This window comes from Antedon mediterranea, chromosome 1, assembly GCF_964355755.1.
Source record: "Antedon mediterranea chromosome 1, ecAntMedi1.1, whole genome shotgun sequence".
In the NCBI taxonomy this organism is placed as follows: Eukaryota; Metazoa; Echinodermata; class Crinoidea; order Comatulida; family Antedonidae; genus Antedon; species Antedon mediterranea.
Genome location: NC_092670.1, coordinates 40,005,665 through 40,030,562, shown reverse-complemented (window position 1 = coordinate 40,030,562; position 24,898 = coordinate 40,005,665). Strand labels below are relative to the sequence as shown.

Here is a 24,898-nt window from a genome sequence, read left to right as displayed (position 1 = left end):
TATTTTAATTGTGTTTGAGTCAAGTCTTGAAACACTAACTCAACTAAATTGCAATATAAACGGCAAGCTAAATCTAGAAAAACTTGCGGCATCAATACATACATTACAAAATGGATTGTCCTTTCTAAAAATGTTCTAGATTGTACAATTATGGGAAATCACTCTCACTTCACTATGTAATCACTATCACTTTATAACTCATTACAAACCTTACGAAACATCTTTTGACGATCTTACAAAATATTATTTCTGAATTTACTGAATTTAATGTACACAGTTTGAATTTCGTTTGTATATTTTTGTATTCTTTTTAACAGGGCCTCTTCAAGTCAGCTGTACAGCTGTTAGAGCTATCACTAGTAAATTAATATGCAATGTTTGTGAGCTAAATGTTTAGTTCATGTTAAAACATTAATCATCTATCTGTGGGTACAATTAGTAATCCTGTTCAAGTATCTGCCACTGTTCTTACCATTTCTACTAATGTCCAATTCAAGAAGGTTCATAAAGTTTCCAATTTCTGGAGGTAAACGTTCCAATTCATTATCGCTCAATCCTATCTTTCGTAAATTCAACAACCTAAAAAATTGCTGTAATGAAAAACAAAATGTGTTTACAATTCTGTAGAAACTCCAAGTCTTAAAGCTGTCTACACTATCAAAGTGTGATGTGCCTAAATATGGTAGTGATATGCCTAAATATGGCAGTGATATGCTCAAATATGGTAAGTGATATGACATAATTCATATCCAAATATAATGGACACATCAAATTTGTTGTCACATAAAGTTCTTTATACAGTGCTGTTAAACTGTTTTATCATTTAACATACACATTGTTTGCTCACAGACAGACAGAGATCAATTGATTCTACAAACCAACATGTTTCTTCTTTTGCAGCAGTGAAACAGTAGGGATACAAAACTCTTCTTAAAGTACTGTACTATACAATTACCGTAGTGATGCATATCAATTGTTTTTAACAAAATAGGACACTCCTTACTGATTTTTGCACATACAGTACTCCTTATGTTACATATTATAGGAACCAAGCTTTATTTAGGTGTGGAATCTTAGACCTAAAAAGGTATGTACTGTAGTACTGTACAGTTCGTAGGCTTATAGTCACCTAAAATTATCTTTAAAGGTTTTAGTTTCAACTTTGCATACTCATTATCACGTTGTCAGGTCAAGTGATGGCGCAAGAAAAAAAAAAGTGTACTGTAGACCGCAGAAAAAAAACCCCAATAATTGATACATTTAAAAAAAAGCAATGATAAAATAATTTTTAAAAATACCACAAAAGAATTGAAGCCACCCAAACAGCTCTAGAGTCTAGACTAACACCATTCAAACAAAAAGTCACTAGCTAGGCCTATAATAACTTAAGCTTGAAGAATGCAGCCCTACCTAAACTGGCGCAAGTAGTCTAGGCCATCTAACTAATAAACTACAGTAGGGCCTTGGCCTACTGTAGCAGGCTCAAATGGCTACTAGTACTACTACTCTGATAGGCCTAGCCCTAGCCTACATCTTCTACTATCTATAGGCCTAGCCTAGTCAAGCTAGCATTCAATGCTAGCTTGACTAGGCCAGGCCCTCTTTTTATTATTATAAAAAGCTTTATTTTTAAAAATGTCGATGAATTATCGTTATAAAATGTATTACGGAATACTAAGTAAGATTACATCTACCATATCTTTACCTTTGGGAGGTCTCTAATCTGATTTGCATCAAGTAATAATTCCTCCAAAGTTCGTCCGTATCGAAAAATATCGTCGGGGACCGCAGTGAGGCTACAGTGGCGTTTGTCAATGTACTCAACATGACGGTTGCACGCCCTGAAAAGAGGTATACACTTAAACATGATTACTAAACTAACTGAACAAGAAGAATATAAATCCTTGATATGCCAACATGGGCTATATCCAGTTTTTACACTACGAAATTCGGCACAAAATGATTAGTTTAGTACGTCTAATGCCAACACAAACTTTTGATCAAACCGCAACCCAAACAACATGTCCGCCCAAATGACGTCACTCACCGGAGTAGTTGATGATTACCAATAGAGGGCGATATTTTAAATATTTTGCCTAACATAAACGTTACATACATTACATTTGTCATACCCACATTTTTTTTGTATATACTGTATATATATATATATAAGCGTGTGCGTATTATTTTTCACTGTAAACTTGTTGCACATCTCATTGAGACTGTGTCTCTGATTTAAAAGAGATACAATACAAGTTCAGTTCAGTTCACATTTATTACTTACGCATACATAAAAACATGTTGATTTCCAACCACCCTTGTTAAACATGTTTCAGACACTTTCATGGAATTTACATTAGAAATTGTATTATGATTAATAAAAAAGGACGGTAGGCCTATTTCAAGATCATGGGTGTAATTGTTTTCCCTTTATTTATTTATTCATTATTAATTATTTATTTATTTGTTGACCACACTTGAAATATTTATGAACAGATATACTTTTTGAATTCTTTTTTTCTGTTGGAACTAGCCTTAAAGCCCTCTTGGCTTATTTAAGTTTCTCCAGCATAAGTGCATTCTACTCTCATGTGTTGTTATTACATAAATGATGTACGGTATCTTATGCAACTAAAATAAAATTGAATGATAAAGAGGAGGACGACGATGATGACGATGATAAAGATGGTGACGATGATGATGATAAAGATGGTGACGATGATGATATTGATGATAAAGATGGTGACGATTATGATGATGATGATACCTACACGTACGAAATGCACAAAAGCAAATTTACAGTTTATAAGTCTTCTGCATGCTTAATATGAAGTCAACCTACCCATTTGATGTGAGCACAAGACTGTCTTATTTAAACACAGATCTTCACTGGAGCATTCATGTTTTTTACTGAACTAATTACGATTTTATATTGTAATTTTTATTTTAGTTCATTATATATAGATATAGATATTTTGTCATTTTGAATGCTTAGTTGGAAAGCTGGTTACATTCTATATTAATAAAGTTGAAATGAATACATTTTCTATGTGATAACGGCGACTATAGCAAAGTTGATTATCATCATCGTCATCATCATCATCATCATTTATTTTTCAAATCATAAACAAACTGGCCTCCTCGATCATATCTAAAATTGGCTCAATTTCTGCTACCATCGTCAGTCGATCAGATGTATGGTTGTTTTGTCAGGCCATACCGGTATGTTTTAGTATTAGTAAAATTCTATTTGAGGTCACACACACAAAAATCCACCACAAACATTAATGTATTAAACATTTCATGTTTATTTTTCTAAAATTATGAAGAAATGCTATACGTTTTACGAATATAGCTTGTTAATACAGTACTTTCTTTAAATTGTATAAGTAAAATTAGAAAAACAGTGTAGGCATTCTTTTTCATAATTTCTACATCAAAATCAATTATACAAATATATAATTTTCATACATAATAAAACTTATGGATTCCATTCCAATTGATATAACTCAATTTAATTTCAATTTAATACAAACAAGGAAACTTTATTGCAATTCAAATCCAAAAAAAAAGGAGAAGAAATACCGAACATACATAAATACTAAATAGAATAGGCTCTATTCACACCGCAATACAAATACTTGGATATTTTTATATTTAAATTCTATTTTGAGAAACTAAAAATATAATTTTAGAATAACGTATCTTCAAACCAGATGAACATTTTTTCAATCAAACATGATTTGAAAATCTCTAATATATTTTTTTTTTTTTTTTGCATTTGAACATTTATTTACTTTCAATGTCATGGTAACAAAATAAAGTGTGAAAATATTATGACAAAATAAACATTGAAAGAAGGCTTGATCCCGAAGAAGAAGTACTTGTGTTGGGCAAGCCTGAAACATAATAATAATATGACATAGTAACAAATAAATGAAAAAAATAGATATAGTGTTTTGTGTTACATTATATGCAATAATAATATTTCATAAAAAAGGTAAACGAAAAAAAGAAAACAATGATAAAGTGTATATAAATTAAGCAGAAATCGAGCACAGAAAGCAGCAAATAACGAAACAGGAACAAAAATTTTGTTAAATCTAGTAACTTGAAATTAAAAATTAGGAAGAGGAAATGGCATTTGCCGGGTGTATCTTTATGATATTAGTGGTAGGCCTATATTTTAAAGACGATAGAAACATAATATAATTAGTACAGACATACAAGGATAGGCCTACTATCATTAACGTTATTGGTATTTGGTTCTAAATTACAATGTGTTCACATTAACCCTACTGGACCTGAAACGACATGGATAGTAACAACATCATGACAAACGTAAACACAGAATAAGGCCAGGTGCGAGCACAAAAATATCTATTGATCATAGAATCCAATAATTATCTATAGTTTCTCCTCTATGTTTCATCATTCATCAAAGCGAGTCAAATGGCCGAGCGGTTATAAGGCAGGGTCGCCGTTTACCGTACCTAAAGAGCCAACAATATCGGCATGGGGTTGAGCCCGATTCTCCTAGTTCTGGTGTTGGAATAAGTATTCTTGGATAAGGACTATAAACCGTAGGTCCAGTGTCGTGTACACAGTTATAACCTGTGTGCACTTGAAAGAACCCAGTTCACTATTCAAAAAGAGTAGGGGGTTACCCCGGTGAATTGTATCAGGGAGATTACCACCTATCTGATAGGATAGTTATTAATTTACTATTGGTAATACTTGGCCAAAAAAAGTACTGTATTGAGATAATTTAATAATTTTATTTTAACGCAATTTCTTATCAGTGGAAGGGTAGATCAATGTTATATAAATAGACCTAGAGAAGAATTAAAACAAAGAAAACTAAATGGTTGAGTAACAATTACATAATTCATTTACGTATTTTACATACTTTATCAATTGCATACATTTAAATATCTAACTATTATATTTAATAATCACTGCACTTTTTACTTTTAGGTCACTGTACTATTATAATTCTTAAAAAGGTAATTTTTTAAAGATTCATCTGTAGTTAGGCGAATCTTTCATGAGAGTAAAACTAGTGAAGTGTTTCACCATAAAAACACAGAATCCACCATTGACAATAACAATGCTGTCGTCATCTGCGTTATCATTACAATCTGTTCCTATATTCTGCCAATAATGTCTGTCTCCTTCAGACCGGACGGGGGTAAATTGCCAGTTGTCTTCATTCTCTGCGTTATGTGGAATGGTTAGGACAACATGGCTAAGGAACTTGGTACCCGGTGGCCCACAATGTACAATTGGTGCTACTCTAGTTTCCCTCTGTTCTATCCCACTTTGGGGAGGATCACCCTGATCGGGGTTTAGTAATCGGGCCTTGGGATCAATATAAATATAGATCTCTTGCGTTGTGGAAATTGCCCCTGCTGGAATGAACAGCTCAACATCGGCATCCTTAATACTCAAGTTACCCCCTCTGCTATCAAACACACCATAGGCAAAATTGGATGTTGTTGAATAATTTCTTTCCAGTTTCATATCACCATCCTGTTCGGCTCTTTGGCGAGATTCTCGTAACAGCCTATCCAATTCATCCTCTTGTTCAGTGTTGTCATTATTTTGGGCATGAGTGAATTTCCCCTCTAAATGCAACAAATAGTATATATTAGAAAGGAAAGCATTCTTTTTCTCTCTTTTAACATAAAAAATAATATAAAATATACAATTCCAATAATATCGAAAAACACATCAATGTTATTGACATTATACAAACCATTTGCAAGGAATATTGTTACAAACACGTCAAAGTATTCGTCATCCATTAAATATGCTCTTCGACACTGTGCGTGTTTATAACAATTGTGTTTTTAAAAACTTTTTCAACCAATATTATTCATGTGAATAACATTGTTTTTTTTCGATCATATTATTGGTATTGTATATTTTATATTATTTTTTATATTAAAAGAGAGAGAAAGGATGCTTAACTCACCATTATCTTTACATTCTCCCGAAGCAAACCGAAGGTTCTTGATTTCTGAAAAAAGGTATATAAAATCATTTGTTGATAATAAAAACTATTATTGCATGCTTTAACCAAATGATAATTGTTATGAATAAAATACCTTCTGTTTGTTCATCCAGTTTCTGTTGTAATTTTATGTTTTCTTTTGCCTTTTTCTCAAATTCTGAAATCGAATAATTAAAGATACAGTAATAATTTGAATATTATTTGTTAAATCATCTCATACGCGATTAAAGAAAATTCCGTGTGCTATTAATAAAATAAGCCTTCTTATAGCACCCAATTTCCAGCCCTATATCTCTACATACTATCTATTTACAAAGTTTCAAAGGAATATTTGTAATACAGGATCTCATTTGTTGTATCACATGGGGTGCTTGTATCATGTAAGGTGAGATTAGTTATTATTATATTATATAATAAATGATACCCATTATTTTCAGTAATTTGCCATTTGATCATGGAGTAAAGAATTATACTCCATGCTTTTGATTTATATATCATATTATATAATAATTATTATTAGATTACTATTGATACATGTGAAACACATGTGATGTTGTATTACCAAATACTCCTATGATACTTCGGAAAAAGATACAGTACCGATAATCGGATGGAATCTACCACCACTCTCTAACATTAAATGTAGGCCCTTTGATTTACAGTACCTTTCTTTGGTCATCCGGTTTGTGCTGTAATTTAATTACCGGACGGGGTTAAATTGCCAGTTGTCCTCGTTCTCTGCGTTATGTGGAATGGTTAGGACGACATGGCTAAGGAACTCGGTATCCGGTGGGCCACAATGTACAATTGGTGCTACCCTAGTTTCCCTCTGTTCTATCCCACTTTGGGGTGGATCATCCTGACCGGGGTTTAATAATCGGGCCTTGGGATCAATATAAATATAGATTTCTTGCGTTGTGGAAATTGGCCCTGCTAGAATGAACAGCTCAACGTCGGCATCCTTAATACTTAAGTTACCCCCCTCTGCTATCAAATACAACATAGGCAAAATTGGATGTTGTTGAATAATTGGTTTCTAGTTTCATACCACCATCCTGCTCGGTTTTTTTGCGAGATTCTGGTAACAGCCTATCCAATCCATCTTCTGGTATTTCAGCTTTTTCGTCATTGTTTGTGGCATTATTGCACATTCCTTCTAAATACAACAAAAACAACCGTTATATTATAATAATTATGATACAATTTTTGATAGTGGCAATGATGAATTCGTTACCAGTGATCAAAACCCACTTGGTCATTTATCCGGAAATATAATATTAATGACGGAATAGAAAGGCATGCTCGTTTTGCGACACACATTGCACCTAGCAAGGTGACCAGTACTAGTGGCTAGCCTACGCCACTGTAGCCCTGGTTACATATTAGCGATATAGTTACATCTTTTTTATTATTAAGGCCCGTTTGAACTAGGCGAATTTATCAAATTTATATTTATCGTGTGTCAAAGATATATTATCCTCCTAAAAAGAATAGGCCATGTCATAGGCCATGTCATAGGCCATGTCATAGGCCATGTCATAGTCAACTAGAAGTTTATTATAGTCTGTCAGACAACGCGATTTTGGTTCTTCAATAATCGTTAATTTTGCCTTTTTATTTGTATTCGTATTTTTTAACTTTTAAAAATGCAGACACAAAATGGCTTTTTAATTTATTCATCTCAGATTTGTCTTTACTATGCACATGTTAGTGGTATATTTCCGAAAATTCCGAAAAATCTAAGCTCAATTCTCAATTATATTCGCTATTTTGCAACTTAAAAAAAAGAAATTGTTTAGGCTATGTCTATGCGAAGCTTTCCATTGTCTGATTAGTAAACAAAAATCGCGATTGGCTTACCATCAGTAGTTTTGCCACTCAATTCTAATAGAAGGTTCTTGTTTTCTGAGAAAAAAAAGTTTAAGCAAATGTATGATAAATAAAATGTGAAAATTAATAGTATAATAATAATATAATATTCGTAACTGTACCACAGATTATATATGAAAATATTCAAACGTGGATCGTAACGGACGAATAAACGACAGTTCAGACGGCGAAAACAGCATTTTACTACGTCCCATCATTGTAATTGACAGACTTCATTATTCTGAAGTCGTATCTTGTAATTTATTATCTTTTTGATGATACCTTTTGCTTGCTCATCAAGTAATTTCTGCAGTTTCAAAATTGTCTTTGCTTGCTCATCGAACCCTGTTAAATAAAATAATGTCAGAATATAATTTTAAATTTCATTTCATGTTCCTTATTTAGACGCATGCATTCAAACGTAACTAAACTACGTCGTTAATATGTATATCTGCTTATGTTTATCCGCTAAGAGTAGTAATAGTATTTTATATTGTATGCAAATTGTATATGTTATATATATATATTTGTTTTCTTTTATTTCTCTATTGTGTTTATGCGATAATTATCGGATATCGTAAATTTATAATTGTTATTAGGCCCATATTTTTTTTCAATTCACTATTCACATTTAATTATAAATTTACGATATCCGATAATTATACCAAAACATTGATATACTTAATGTACCGTACCTTTAGTTTTTTCATCCAATAATTCTCTCAATCTGTCATTTTCCCTCAATAGATCTTCGTCATCCACTATAAAAAACATTGACGGTAAATAAAAAACCATACTTAGTAGATTATTATCAATAATAGGGTAGGAATTTTAAACATTTACAGTAATGCTGGGATTTTGGCTTTGAATTGGCTAATGAAGTGAAGTCTTGTTATTCGTGTTAAATGGAAAATTTCAACGAATCCTTTTTTGCTAGTACGTCGTACAGTATTTGCTTGGGTAGTTGCAGTGGCTACCCAAGCAAATACCAACTAGAGTTAATATTATTTCCTCCAAATATAACTTTTAAAAATCTTCTTTCTTTCAATATTCTGTTGTTTCAGTTGCCAACTAAATATACTTTGTATAGTCCTTCTACCCTAGGCTAACCCATCATGTAAAGTCTCATGGTCCACCCTTATAAATTATAATACATAACAATTACATAAATTACTTGATACAGTGGATGCTAAAATATAATTTAAATTGAAATAAACATGGAATGCAATTGAAAGTAAATCGACCACATTTTCATGCAATGGCTATATTTTGGTGATTATTTTCTCGTAATTCAGAGAATGTATTTATTTAGGCCTATTAGAACTGTTGGTGTTAAAATATTAATTTCTTTATTTCGTTTCCATTTAGTAGTATAGGCATAATCTTGATATCAAAATGTAACTATTAATACTAATGATTTTGCTAATTGCTTTTGATGCTTGTTTGATTACTTGTTTCAATATTGTTTCAATATTGTTTTATTACATAAACTAACTGAACTAAATACTCCTACACCAAAAATAACATTTATTATAGATTTATTATAAAACATAAATTATAGGATGACTTTAGAAATCCCAAACAAATGTACTTACCAAACCAGAAATAATGGTCAATAATAATGCTACCTTCAATTGTTTGTCGATCGATTTCTTCTTGAGTCACTTTCACGTCATCTCCTATCATCGCTGAACAGATAGTCTCTACAATACTTTTAATGTTCTCGAGTGTTTTCGGCACAACACTAAAGAGTAAGGCGTATGCTCTATCTAAATTAGTTTTCTTAAATGTTTTGTGCATGAGTGCATTATTTGAATATTCAAATACCAGTGTTATTATCTTTTTTAGGGTTGTAGAGTACTTCTTTCGTGTCGGTTCGAAGCATGCAAAGTTTCCGAGAAACTGATCCATCTCGGTTAGTTTTTTCACCAGGGCTTGGAGATAATTACCGACATCAATGAAACGCCTAACATTTGGGTCAGAATTTGCGATGTACATACACATCAATACATACAATGCTTCATTAAATGATGGAGTTACTTTCTGGCTTGGGTCTTTACAATGCAGAAGTTTCCGATGTTCAATAAGTGATTTTTTTATGCAGTTTTGGACGACATCAGGATTTTTCTTAATCAGGTTCCATTGAGGCTCTATAAATTTACTTATGCCGATATTCACTTGGTCTGAACTCCTCTTTGACCATACGCCTAATGACTTTGAAAATGTAAGTGAATTTGATTTTTCTGTCAATGGTAGTGTTATTGGACCAGCAACTGCCATGGTTACTGAAATAAATAGAACTTTTTATTTAGAATACATTTAGCAACGCACCTTAAAAATTACATTATTATTTTACAGGCTTACTACAAATGATTACTAGCAATGATATCTATTTGAATACATTAGAAGATTGTATTTACTGTATTATTATGATTATTACGTTAATTAACATCTTTAACATAAGTAACTTAAGTTCCATATTGTGATAAAAGAGTTAGTAGTTAGTTTCAATGAATTAGTTACAACTGATTTTATCACTATTTTTCTTAACCTCATAACTTGATACAATAAATTAAAAGTCATTAAAACATTTTGTTTATTATTATAAAAACAAAACGTTGAGTAATTCCTCCGTGACCAGTCCAACATAGATGTGAGGTGTTATACGGATTATGTTTGGATTATATAGAGTTAAAAAAAAAATATTGAACATGATTAAATTAATAATATAAAGCACACCAATTGTATTGAATTGAATCATGGACAGTCAACATATTCTTTGTCTATGTCTATCCGGTATTGTTTTGTCAATGTATTTTGTGTGTAGCTTTTTCCCTTCCACACTTTTTAAAACTTAAGCTATAAGCCGATTATCGGTACTGTATCTAGACGTACCATAACCTAACCTTTAACATATAATCTTATATTATACGGCGCTAATGTAGTTTCATACCCACTCCTTAAATTTGAAGACACTACATGGTAGGCAAAGGCCTACACATGATATGCTATATTATACAAATAATGAATGTTTATGAGTGCAATGGTACAAATAATGGCACGAGGTGAATGATGAAAGGTTATATCAACGAGGCAAAGCCGAGTTGATATAACCTTTCATCATTCACCAAGTGCCATTATTTGTACCATTACACGAATACAAAACATTCATTATTTGTTTTATATAACATCTAGACGTTTTTTTTTCGTACACAAAAATGTTTCAAAAAGTACTATTTAACGATCGTTGAATAGTGCGTACTATTGCACGCCATGTGACCCACATTCGTCCAATCAAATGACAGGAATTTATATAGGTGTTATATAATACCGAATATTCCTATGTTAGGCTTTACTGGGCAAATATTGTCGTATTTGGAGATAGGCCTACAGTACTGAGAATCGGGTATCTCTATTGCGTATGTGACATTCATTTAAAATTACGGATTCATCTAACTTGTTATACTGGTTGAGCTAACCTTAAAGCATTTCCTATTAGTTTTCTCTAGCACAAAAACGTTTGTTTTGTTTTATAATCATAATTTGTGTTATTCAACAAATTGAATTTTAATTTTGTTACTAAACTGATGAAACGTTTACGCAATGCTTTTGAACTGGGAAAGAGATACATTATACAGTATTGGCATGGTCTATAAAGCCGTTACAAAGCGTATAGTCTGTTAAACATCGTAGTCACGTGATGATTTTGTCGTCATAGTACCATGCACTTTGTTTCTATCTAAAGCAAATACAAAAATATATACAACTACATTAATTAATTTATTTTCAGTTATGTAGAATCAGTAATTGTTATAATTATATATTTCGGTCACTAAAACGAATTCAACTAATAATCCCATCAGCTGATCGATCTATCCAATGACTGCCTTATTTTGTCGTTTATAGTTGGTTTTACCTATATAACCTATGCTTACTGAACGCGGAAATAAAAAATAAGCTAACAAGTATTAATGTTGAATTAGTTAAAATACAACTTACCGTACAGAAATACATTAACTTCAATGTAAAAATATATACAAAAATATAAAAAATAAATAAAATGGCGATGCCGCCAGGTCTAAAGGTTGGGCTGAATGTGGAGGATGTAAAATGTACATATACCAGACATGCATGATATCAATCCGCAACTTCCTGCAACGTCGAAAACTGGAATTTCCAAATTCAATGGAATCATTGATTTTAACAAAGTGTTCATTCGTGTGTCAACATGTCGTTCGATTGTTCCAGATAATAATTTGTTACAAACATTTTCCCTCTCTCTGTATAATCGTCATGACTATTATAGAGATCAATATAAATAATGATGTTGCAATTTTTTTTCTCTCTATGAGATGTATGTGTTTTCCCTCAAGTTGCATTTGTTAATCGTTAATTTATGTTTTGTACCACAATCCAAAAAAGAAGAAAGAAAGATGAAATTTTGAATAGCATAGATTCTACAGAAACAACGAAATAGAAAACGTTTATGTTTACAGACATTGTAATCCAAATTCTAAATTTGCTGGGTGAATAACATTTCTTGTGAATACTTTATACGGATTTATGTTCTTTTTTTTAAATCTTTTAATACTGCGGAGTGACGTGTCAATGTAGGCCTATCATTAAAGTATTTTCTTATTCTTTCTTTGTCATTCAGTAGGCAAAGTCCATATGTAGAAGGACTACTTTTCATGATTCAACACTCACTCAATGACATGATTTAGCTGAGTTCATATGTTATGTTACAGTACAACAGAAAGTAACCATGCCATTGGCTCATACGTCACAAACCATGAAGTAGTTCCGACCTTATCATAGGCGTATCGTATTATTTATGAATTATACATGAATACAAGACCATTCCATATTTCCCCAAGCAACACGTCCAGGGAAAAGGGTATTTTCAAACGGACCAATCTGAATCCCGTCGGAAAATGGCTTTTAGAGGTAAATTAATCCCAACTATTCTTCGGTAGTTAGTATAATTAATAGTAATAATTTTTTATATAATACAGCAATCAAGACTTTGCTTAAAATACATTTTCAATAATGTAAATTGGCGGTAAACGACACACCTTTAGGTGCTCCCTTTCAGATAAGGTACAGTACAGTACATGTGACCATCTTTTCAAGATAACGGTAGCCTCTACCCTGAATTAAAAAAGTAAAAATAATAGGATGGGGTTCATAGTTAGTGTCAAGATCTACCCGATTCTCAGTGAATCATAGTGAAAATAAACATGTGAGGTCAAAGGTCACGCAATTTACTTTAAAAATTATACAAAAGATCTGACCACCTTTCTCAGTTACTAGACTTTACTTTAAAAGATTGCACTTGATATTATTATTATACGTTTGAACATGGGTTTATAATTAATTATGAAATATTTTTAAAAATTTGGGTTCGATGATTTTTGGAAATTTTATCTCGAAAAAGAACCAAGAGTATTATCTTCGATACCAGAACGTTAACAAATTATAGTTCACTAGCTGAGTTCAATAAATAAAATTGACAAACACACAACACAACAGAAAAGGGCACCATGTTTTCCTCGTAGGCCTATGTTCTCTTGGTAAATAAAGTAACTGATGCATGATTTATGTTGTGTAGGTTTGCCTCACACAAGGTTGGATGCTTCGTCGACGGGCCTGGTTCCCATGAAGTTAGATTTTAATTCAGGACTAACTGAACAAGGCACAATGGCGATTGCGCAATCACCAATGAGGAATGGACAAGGAACAATGTTTCAATCATCAGGAAAAGGTCTGGCTGCGTCTGAAGCAATGATGGCTGCACTAGGAGCAATGGCTGCACCAGGAACATTTCTGTCTGCACCAGGAGCAATGATGGCTGCACCTGGACAGTTACCGTTACAAGCTTTTCAAGGTATATTTAGATCATATAAAATCATAATAATTATTTATTTAAAGATGTATTGTCCCTTGTCCCTTGAAACACATAAAATGAAGGTCAAAATATTTATTTAAATTTAAATTGGCCATATCAAAGTAATATTAAAGTTATTCACTTTAAGTCGAAAAATCGAGCCAAAAACAAGTTTACGTAATTAACTAAAATCGTCGCGAGCGAAAGTAAACAAAGATTTCAAACCACGAGTATTCATTATAGTAGAGAGGCCAAATACACAAAAGTCCTCTATAAAAAGTTTGGGGGGAATTTTTTGTTAATAGCAGGCAACCATGTTGAATGTATCCTTTGTGGGGTGACAAAAACGATAGGGGTGGGTGGATGCCATCTTCAGTTTTGGGTTTTAAGGTCAGTTTATGTGGTCAAGAGGTCAAACAAGGTCAAAATATAGGATTTTTTTTTATTCACGGAAAATCATCTACATCATCAGATCTATCCAAAAAGGTATACAGTGTATCTGAAGATCAACTGATGCTTCATATTATAGTAATTATGAGATAAACATTTAATTTTACACATAAAAACATAGGAAATTAAATATAAAAGTGTCATTTTCTCAAAATGTTGTTTTCACATATTTCTGTAAAGTACACACAGTTTTTTAATCGGCTTTTCCCAGTCTGTTGTAAATTTGTCTTTTTCATGTTGTCCACCAGTCATGGTTTTGATTTTTGTCGGAAAAAATAGGTCAAGTGTTATATGTGCCAAAAGATTGGTCTTTTACTATAATATTAATATTACCTATAATAATTAATGTAATACAGTAATATTTAGAAATTTGTTTTTAGAAAAATTAATTAATATTACCTATAATAATGTAATAATACTTAGAAATTTGTTTTTAGAAAAATTTCGAAAACAGAGACCCCCTATATGACCTAATGTCAAGAAGTTTTTGTTTGGGTCAGAGACCCCCTATAATGTAATTATTTAAACATTTTTTTCGTTATTTCAATGATACAAGTTTTCATTGAAGTTTGTTGTTTCAAGAAATCTCGAAAGAGAAACCTGGGTATCGAGTCTTTGCTTTCAAAAACCCTAACTATTGGACTTTATCAAGGTTGGAAGGAGTGGCAATTGGGGACTTCTTCTTGAGGCCTTCGCATCTATGCTATCATGGCTGACGGTGATAACAAATATAAAACTCCTTAAGTAATTAAGAAGTCCTTTATACACATGGATAAAGACGGTTTTAACGTTATTTACAAAAATTACGTTACGTACTGTGTCCAGGTATGAAATCCATTTCTCCAAAAAGACATAAACGCACTTGAAGAGGACAACGTCATGCGACAAATCAAATTCCAGCTATCCATTCTTATTCATATGAAGATCGTTTAAAGTTTCTTGGCCTAACAACCCTGTATGACAGACGAATTCATGGTGACTTGATTGAAAATTTTCAAAAGATTTCGAGGGTGTAGCCAAGGAAGACTTCCTTCAAATGGGATGCAATCTAAGCAGAAATACACGAGGACATCAGCTTAGACTTTTTAAACCTAAATTTCACAATTATTAATTATATATTTTAATAGTTTGCCAACCAAAGTCGTCATTTCTGAAATGACACATTTAAAAACCGATTGGATTCGTTGTAGAATGAGGTTAAAAGGGTAAACAAATTTACCTATCTAAACTAATCAGAACCAATATTCTAAACACTGAGTGGATGATTGATCAATTCAAAATAGAATCATTGGTATAACATGAAACGCTGTTAAATTCATTGATAGCATGACATGGTCAGACTGATCACGAATCACACATAATACACAATATTCTTTCGAACTGACAGATGATAAAGAGGATCTAGAACTTGGAATTCCATACCCAATGAGATTCGCGATATTTTTGTTAATGGTTCTTTTAATAATTTCAAATTATCTCTAAAGCTATATTTTAAATGTCGGAGAGAAACTTTTTAAATTTTTAAATGAATTGATATGTCTACTATATTAGTATATATTCTTGTTATTTGTTATTTATGTGTTGGAGAGACACACCTTACCGGTGACAGCGTTTTGTTTAATGCTTTTGTCTTTCCTCGGCCTCGTGTCTTGTTTTTCATATATATATATATATATATATATTTCTATGTTTTTTTTTGTAATTATTATTTTATGTTTATTGCCGAAATGAATAAAATAAAATAAAATAAATAAATCTTATATTTAAAGTAACAACTTATTGGAAGAAAAAAAACAGTAGAACTTAGAACTTCGTGAACCACTGAGAAAGCATCGCTCTAAACCTTTGCGGATTTCTATAAGGCAACTGTTTCGATAAAGTATATAAAAACTGACAGAAAATCTGCTGATCAACCATTGGATATGATCATAGCCCAATTTTAATATCTTTAACCAAATATGACTTCACATATCTTGATGGATGGCGTTGAAATACCGACAGATGTTCCAGAAGAAAACTTACAGTAAAAACATGATGGTCATGCACTATAGGATGCAGTAAACATGGCTGTAAACATTTGGTGACTATGCAAGTATTTATTCAAGTTACCTAGATATTTCGTCATTTTGTTGTATTTGATCATTACATTGGAAAGGGGTGGATAAAAGCAGTGACACGATTGAAAGGATAGTCCCAATGTACTAATCTGTACTTCCGTATGTGTTTTGGGCCACACTCATCGGTTTGGAGGAGAACAAATATCACAAAGTTTTTAGACATTCTTTATGTCAATAACAAAGAGCTTGCAATTATACATGAAAGTTGATGTTAATTAATGATATGCACTTTGTAACAGTAGCCTTCAATAGTATGGACGATGTCTGGTATAGTGAACAATAAAGTGGTTGAAAACCTATTAAGAATCTAACCAGCTTCCATGCCATTACAGGTTGCAGCACGTCATTATTTGCTGGTTATGGGAAGAGGTCATACTGGAAATCATTTGTAACGCATCCACTCCTTGTAAATGGAATTGATTAAGATTAAGACTTTCCACGTACAGTGTACACTAAAGTTTAATATTGCCAAATATATGGTACTCTTGAGCAGAACTGTATAATAACAGACTACTCTTTGGTGCTACCTCCATCTAGACTCAGTGACCATATACCATTAACACTAGTGATATATATTTCCCTTAAATATTAAGTATTTCGCTTCACTCAATAAATATTTAAGTACCTGTATTTCTACTTCGGGAAACACTTAAAATTAAAAAACTCGCCTATGGTGAATACAGACATCATAGAACCTAAACATACGAGCCAACTATCAGGCAGAGCTATCAGTATGTGGCCTAAATGAATCGGGTCGTTTGGAAGCCCCTAACCCAGTTGTCAGTTTGGAACTTGTTACATGTGTATGTAAACTAAAGAGCCAGATGAAGTTGTTACAGAAAGCATGCATATGTGGTTGTGATTCAATCGTTTGCCGTTACCCAGATGGCCAGTAGGCATTATATATCAGTGCTTGAAGAAATACCCACCTCAGAGCATTACCTCCTTCCATCCCAGAAAAATTTCGAATATTGGCATGTGCCCATGCCGCCCATTACTCCCAACCCACAAACCCTCTGTGACCGTTTTTAAATGAAATTTAAGACATTCCAGTAAGCCTCCAATTTCGGTTATTTTGATACTCTAGGACTCATCCTCTCCATTCCTTGAACACCTTCCAGGAGTGACTCAAAAAGTTTAAAATCTTCCCAGTACAATTCTGGTCTTTTTGACACCACACTATAACCATCAGCCCCAGGCTATCATGAAAATTATATTTATTTCAATTATTAATACCGATAATTAACAGGTCTGTGTTCTATTTGACCTTATGACCTTGAAAATGACCTTTAAACTTGTAAGTTGAAAAATTGATGAACTTCACCATCTACAGCAATATGTCAATAATGATCCAATAATGGTTACATTTCTTTTAATTAGCTTATATGTTGTTGAAAACAGCTTAAACCTCTATTTTACCATATTTGACCTTATAACCTTGAAAATGACCTTTGACCTGAAATTTGAGAGCGGCATCCACCCCTATCTTTTTTGTCATCTCATAAGGGATATATTCCACATGGTTGCCTGCTATTAACAGAAAATGCCCCCCATGATGAAAAAGCTCACATTGGCCGCCCTACTATTAAGTATTATGCATGATGCTAATTTAGGATTGTTTACAACTCGTTACGGTTGAGTGGAGGTGTTTTCACACAGATCACGAGGAAGTTTTATGAAAGTAGCCAAACAAGCGCGTTGCATTATGAGATATGTTTTGATCGAAAACTTTGACTGGAAGTTATTTTTTGAACAAAAACGTCTGTATTTCAGTATTTTTTTGTTCGACTAATTTTTGGTGAAAGTTAATAACTATTATTATTTTTTTTTGGAATTAGTCAAAGGGACATATACATCTTAATCTAAATTATATACTTAAACTTAAACTTCACAGACATCGAATTTGAGTGTGTAAGGTGGAAAAATGAGTGAGGTAACAATTTTTTTATGATCTCACAAAAGAGTATATCTTCTATTAAAGGTAAACAAGCATCACGCCTCAACTCACCATGGCTATGTTTTTTTCATTTTCTGATTTTTATAGACCTAGTAAGAATAACTTAAAATTGAAACTTTTTTCTAGTAAATTGTATTATATTATCCATTAACTAAATTGAAGGTGTACTATCAATATATTTTAGAATCTATGGTTCGTAACTTGCTTAGCATAGGGACAGCTAAACAAGGACCTCCTCTCGTAGAGGCAAGGGACAGGGAATTGTTACAAGGTATGATAATGATGACGGCGACAAAAATGATGTTTTTGTAGTAATAACGATAATACGTATTAATTAGTACAATTCTGCCTGACGTGACGACTACAAAGACTGTTTATAATGATGACTCTGATTACGAAAACAATGACAATGGGGTGACTTTTAGTGATCATGGGCAACCATGTATGATGGTGATAGTATGGTAATATCTTAAAAGAGGCTATTAAAGATGATAATGACCAGGACTTTAAGATAATAAGGTAATAAGGATAATTATAAAATGGTGGTGGTAAAACAAAAATGATGAAATACCATTTTGGTTTTAACATTGTGTGTTTATAAAAGGTGGAAATCCTGGTTTGGGAAATTTGACAGGAGGACAAGTTTTGTTAGGTAAAGAACATCAAGTAAACCAATCTCTGAATGATTGGTATCTCAAAATGAAACCTAATTGGGATGGTTTAAAAGGGTCGATGAATTTGCTTATCGAAGATTTGGATCACCTTCTATCAAAGCAAGAAACTAGACAGACAGTAAAGTTGAAGGAAACGCCGACGCTTGAAGATGTTATCAATGCATATGAACGATTCCCGAGTCGAGATGACTGGATTCAACGACCATTTTATCAGTTCTTTGGATTGTTGCTTTCGATTAAAGATAATGTACGGCTCATCATATCCAATGTCCAAGCTCTAAAACATTTTGACTTCCAAGAGCAACTAAAGAGACTTGGAGATCTGGTCGAGGGGGATAGGCCACAGCACGAAATACATTCAGATGTATCTAAGATAACCAAAGATCTGGAGTTGTCTGATCAAATGAAGCGATATATACCACTGATCAGTATAGTACCAATTGCACTCGATAATGTGAACCAAATACAAGAAATTCTGGAAAACGCGGTTTCGCCATTGGAGACAAGAAATGTTGCAAGAAGTAACCTACCAGTACACGATGTTCCAATAATGTTACAGACTCAAGCAGTACCAGCACCAATGAGTGTTAACCAGACTGATGGTTAGTTAACATTACCTACAAATCTATATAACTTAATTTTAAATAGTTAAATGTTACTAGAAAGTAAATTGTTTTTCATTGAATTGAGATATAATTTGTATTATTTCATTATTGTATATACAATTATTTTGAATGCATGCTGGAACTTATTTTATTCGTTTAGCACAAGTCATAAGCATGTATCGGAATTTGAGCAGAGGCTTAGAAGAAGAGATAAAATTATGTAAGTACTAATTCATTATGGCATATCAACGAATAGGTTGTGTTGAAGCTTGTTGTATACAATATTTACAAACACAAAACAAACAATTTAAATATTTTACAACTGTATTCTTATTTCAAACTTGTAAAGTGTCAATTCACTATTGGCGTAATTTATGAATTTATTTAAATATTTATATTAATATTTAAATCGTGGTAAATTTAACGCAGATCATGAAAGCGAAAGTGCTCGATACAAAATGTAGAGCCAAATATAAATAAATGATAAAGACGCTAGTAAATTACCAACTGAACATTTTATTGCACTACAGGCTGTTTCATGTGTATGAACTCAATCTTCAGGTGCTTGGCTCTGAATCTATCTGCATATTAATATTTATAAATATTTATTTTAATATATACCGTATGCATTATGAGTAGGCCTACTACGTAATTGATTGTTAATTAGTAAATGGAATTATTTTGCAGCAAGAACGGAACTTGGACGTGCCTATTTGTATATAGACCAACTGAATCACAACAATCAGATTGTATTAGGTAAGCACACGGGGTAACAACATATTTTCACTAATTGAATTGTCAAAATAAGGTTACTGTACTCCTACAACATCTAACATCAAATTTACTAACTGAAACACATTTTGTAAAAACGTAATTTGTTTATAATTTAGACCAATACATTCCAGAAAAAACACAAGGCACTGCTTTACAAAAGATGCTTCAAATTTTTCGCGTGAACGTTTCTGGGATGAAAATGAAAGACGTATCTGACTTCAACTTTTCTACATCAACATTTGCTGCCGGAATATTCGACCATAACGGCGGTAACCTAACTATCAAAGATGCCGATGTCAATCTCTTCATCCCAGAAGGTGCAATTCCTCGGGGAACAAGAAAAGAGGTGTACATGTACTTAGACCAAGATGAACACTTAAAGCTGGAAAAGCAGAGTGAAACACGTGTTGCTCCTATCATACATTGCGGACCACCAGGGACTACATTTGATGTGCCGTTCGTTCTGACATTTCCACATTGCGCTGAAAACAAAGATCACTGGACATTTTCAGGAAAAATAAAGGATTCAAGCAATGCAGATTCTGATTGGGAACCAATTGATGACACTGAAGGAATAAGCTTTGTTTACGAAGATCATTGCATAGTTATGGTCAAACATTTCACTCGCTATACAATGACCGGTGTTGCTGAAACAGAAGGAACAAAACGAATGAATATTTGTTCATTTGGCAAAGAATACAATGGAGGCAACACATACACATTTAAAGTTCGTGCATTTAATCCATACGATAAGGAGGTAAGTTTCAAAACAATATTAGTTGAGGCACTAGTATTTTTCAGGAAGGTTGACCACTGTCCACTATATCATAAGAAATAACTGCAATAATATGTAATTAATTTTTTCTATCTATAATTTCTCATCCAAAAATCCTAAAATAACATCGAACGGAGGAAGTCCAAACACGACAAAAATAGATATAAAATAGGAATTTGTAATAGGTATCATTAGATACATTAATAACAACTTGTTACCAATTTATATTTTAGGCGGTTATAAAATATCAGATCGAAAATAAAGAAGAACGTCGGGATGATGTGCAAATAATTCGAGTACAAAATACTGGGGAAGACGTCGAAGTTAATTTGAACGAGATAAAGGAAGGATGGAAGTCAGAATACAAACCTGAAATGGTAAGATTAAAGAATGTTTGTAGGAAACGCACACAAATGTTGTTTTTAAGCTTTTTCTCACAATAGAGATTCAACGCAAGGATGTAAGCGCAACGTAAGTGATTTGATCAATCACACGCGATGGATTATTTGAACTGTCACGTCATTGGTCAGCTCGCTTGCGTTGCGTCTACGCCCTATATTGAATTAAGCTTTAGAAATTAGTCTACTAGTTCGTAATAGACTGGGCATGTGCCTTATATAAAATTCAATATGGTGAAAGTATTGCTAATTATAACATGTTGTATCATCAATAGCAGACGCTGAAATACGAGGAACTATGGTACGAGAAGAATGAGGACGGTTGTGATCTTCCTGCAGGTTGCAGATTTCGTTTGAAAAATACTGATTCAAACAATCATGATTCAGTGTACTGTAGAATGAAAGTGAAACAAAACGGTAATACAGAAGAAAAGTATCTCCATATGGATGCGCAGCGGATTATTGCTGGATATCAAATGGTACAGTACAATAGAAGTAGTAGTTCAAATATCGCCCGATGGGAGGTGTCACACACCAATCGCATTTTGCACGGCTGGCGGCTCAAACATTTTACTCTTTTCTAAATCATCGCCAGCCGCAACGCACACTTGGGCTCAGGGGCCGGATTTATCAAACTTGCTTAGCAAAAAAATCGTCTTAACTTTGCCTTAAATCCATTGGCTTTTGTAGCATCCCAGTATTTTCTACATAATCACTTATCCCCCGCGGGCGAGGGCAATAGGTATATTTTCTATTTTGCCGTGATTCGTGCTCACGGGACTTTTCAGAATAAATATTTATCCAAACCATTATATCATCTATATTTGTGTTTCCCTCCCAGTCTTACACACACACACATAGAACAAGCCTGACAGCAAAATAGGGTTTCTTGTCAAATTATAATATCTATAAACGTACTGTGTTAATACTTCTTTCAGGTTCCACCGCCGGCCCCTGCTGATTCGGATTTGAATCTTCAAATGTCCCGTCGAATTGCTGGAACACAACATGAGTTTTATAAAAAACTTCCAGAAAAAGTCTGTCATCATTTGATGACAACTCTTGACATTGAAAGGGAAGGTAAAAGTGGTCCACTTGATTGGAGAGCTTTAGCGGACGGAATGGGAATCAACTCCGGCATTATTGAAAAGATGAAAAAATGTATGAAAGACCAAACTTTAAATTTGCTAAAAGTACTAGACAAAAAATACAAAACTGCTGAGGAGTTTTGTAATACATTATATGAAATATTTAGAAACGCAGAACTTCTTAGAGAAGCTGAATGGGTATTGCCGTACACATCACATGTTGCTTCCGGTTCCATTGAAAATTAATCTCGTTAAATCTTTGTTCGTATCATTTTAAACATTTGATTTGTAGTTCATTTAATACCGTTTATGTGTAGCCAAAAGGTAACAGTTATAATAGTACAGCAGTTTTGTTTAACATTTTAGCTGTTTGATAACAAAGTCAGAGCATACACAGAGTGGTGACTCAGGATTCAAAGTACAGCTAAAATTAAACTTATTTAACTTTTGCGGAAGTTTATTCTTTGGTGATCTTTTTAAAAAATTATCTCAGTCCTATTTTTTCTAAAGCTGACTTGGTTATCAATATTTATTTATTATTATTTTATTTATTCAATTTCTGCCATATACATAACAAAGAAGACAAAACAATTGTAAAAGGAGGCACGGAAAGACCAAATATGAGTACCAAGATATTTTATTTAGTGGACACGTCCAATTTCCTGATCAGTAACTATATAGTTTTAATAAATAGTGGTAAAGATGAATGGTAGTACTTTTTTTTTATAAGATACATGAAACTGTATTTGTCTTCGTAAAAAAACAGAGAAATGTTTGTTGTCAGCAAACCCGATTAAAAGATCCATCTACAATTATAATTTGAGTAAGGGAAAAGGTTTGTTATTGTAAAACTTGTTAGTGGGTGAACTAATTACGCATTAATTAATACCCCTGCTGTGTGTATTACATGTAGTAGCAAATGAATATTTTTGATTTCGATTTTAAAGCGTTTTTAATTTTTCGATAAAATAAATTTTACAACTAGAAAGCCACTCCGAGAGTACATACCTCCGCCTACTGTAAAATGCTACATAAGATTTCTCCGGGGAAAAATGTATTTTTGTGCAGTGTCTTAATGCTGTGTGTGATTTAGGCTAATTTCTACAAGCATGTGTATGCGAATTTGGTGTAAAGGTTATGTAACCAGCCTTTTCATCTAACAATATTTTCAGTCACAAAAACACACGGGTGAATTAGAAATAGGTTGAATAAGTTTTTTAAAACTACTCGTATCAAAAAACCTGTACATTAAATCTAATTACAAATCACAAATAATAACTCTTGCCTCTTGTACAAAAAATGAAGTTTTTTGGACAAGTAACTCTCGAGAAAATGCAATTTCAGTTTACTTGTTACTTTAAGACTGCCCGCCGGCTTTTGAAAATCTATCCTATCTTTTAACACTAGCAGGTCTGAACATAATTCTAAAAAGTGGTCCATAATTTACATAGTTCAAATCCTGCTGGGGTTTATAATTTGTTTGAATCATTTTTAAGACAAACAAAATCCGTCATTGCTACAATGACATTTCTAAAATCAAGATTGACCAGGAGTTGAGGAGTGTCTTGAAGTTGTTCCGATTTTCGGTGCCCCTGCCTTAACCCATGGAGTAAGCTTAACCGCTCGACCAATATTTTGGTCCATATCAAAGAATATGACCACGTTAAAAGAAGACAGAACGTGTGCTATTTGTATATCGTACGGAAGATAAGTATATACCTATGTACAGAATGAAATAAGTAAGGACACACTGGTGGTACTAAAAAACTAATTATCAACTTACAATATTTTTAATTTGAATGTCACGAACTCCTCTCACGTATGTTTCCGAGCGGTTGAAAATACTTTAGGAACTCCCTTGTGACATAAAAGTATACACACAAAATCCATAAAGTTGTAAAAATAACTCAAAACAAAGCTTTAATTTCAATCAACTTCAACTTCCAGTAAGCACTTTAAACAACAGCTTCACAATAACTTTACAATATAACATCCAACCTCTAATCCAACCTCTAATCCAACCTCTAATCCAACAACCTTACAATAGTTTACAACCCTTTATATACAAGATGCTCCTATCCTTCTAGATCATTCTTTATACTTCTCATTATTACATGATTACAGTTTCTATTAATAGCACTTCTGGAATGTTCTTGATTGTTCTTATTAATTATACATGGTTTCTTAAATCAAACCATCTTATTCTAGAATGTTCATGTAAATACTATGTTACTCTATATGTTAGGGAATGGTAATTTATTACATTGAATAACAATAGAACAGCAACT

General features: G+C 32.8%; 3 protein-coding genes across 24 annotated transcripts in view; 1 reads left to right on the top strand and 2 right to left on the bottom strand.

Moving 5' to 3' along the window:
* Nucleotides 1-2,016, bottom strand: part of LOC140039793 (protein scribble homolog) — a 62,302-nt gene extending 60,286 nt beyond the window's left edge. For all 19 annotated transcript variants that reach the window (XR_011842661.1, XM_072085394.1, XM_072085424.1 and 16 more), the window contains exons 1-2: nucleotides 1,706-2,016; nucleotides 473-590 (exon numbers count right to left, since the gene is read on the bottom strand). Coding sequence is in view for 18 of the 19 variants with exons in the window: in XM_072085394.1 (XP_071941495.1) it covers nucleotides 473-590; nucleotides 1,706-1,867 (280 nt within the window). In the remaining variant the exon portion in view is untranslated. The remainder of the gene's footprint in view (nucleotides 1-472; nucleotides 591-1,705) is intronic.
* A 1,274-nt stretch (nucleotides 2,017-3,290) lies between these two features.
* LOC140050028 (uncharacterized) lies at nucleotides 3,291-11,954 on the bottom strand. 2 transcript variants are annotated; one of them, XM_072095029.1, is made up of 9 exons: nucleotides 11,885-11,954; nucleotides 9,481-10,170; nucleotides 8,581-8,646; nucleotides 8,168-8,230; nucleotides 7,877-7,921; nucleotides 7,065-7,172; nucleotides 6,111-6,173; nucleotides 5,978-6,022; nucleotides 3,291-5,627 (listed from the first exon to the last, which is right to left on the bottom strand). In XM_072095029.1, exons 2-9 carry the CDS (start codon nucleotides 10,163-10,165, stop codon nucleotides 5,023-5,025), a joined length of 1,680 nt encoding a protein of 559 aa, XP_071951130.1. In that variant the 5' UTR covers nucleotides 10,166-10,170; nucleotides 11,885-11,954; the 3' UTR covers nucleotides 3,291-5,022. The 2 variants fall into 2 exon arrangements, with proteins under 2 accessions (XP_071951130.1, XP_071951140.1); XM_072095039.1 differs by having other exon boundaries at nucleotides 7,065-7,169.
* An 825-nt stretch (nucleotides 11,955-12,779) lies between these two features.
* On the top strand, nucleotides 12,780-23,466 carry LOC140050013 (uncharacterized). Of its 3 annotated transcripts, none has more exons than XM_072095016.1 (10): nucleotides 12,780-12,832; nucleotides 13,497-13,772; nucleotides 18,481-18,567; nucleotides 18,901-19,572; nucleotides 19,736-19,795; nucleotides 20,263-20,331; nucleotides 20,481-21,106; nucleotides 21,358-21,501; nucleotides 21,798-22,001; nucleotides 22,461-23,466. In XM_072095016.1, the coding sequence occupies exons 1-10, from the start codon at nucleotides 12,820-12,822 to the stop codon at nucleotides 22,854-22,856; spliced, it is 2,547 nt and encodes an 848-aa protein (XP_071951117.1). In that variant the 5' UTR covers nucleotides 12,780-12,819; the 3' UTR covers nucleotides 22,857-23,466. The 3 variants fall into 3 exon arrangements, with proteins under 3 accessions (XP_071951117.1, XP_071951107.1, XP_071951098.1); XM_072095006.1 differs by having other exon boundaries at nucleotides 20,466-21,106; nucleotides 21,801-22,001; XM_072094997.1 differs by having other exon boundaries at nucleotides 20,466-21,106.
* The last annotated feature ends 1,432 nt before the right edge of the window (nucleotides 23,467-24,898 follow it).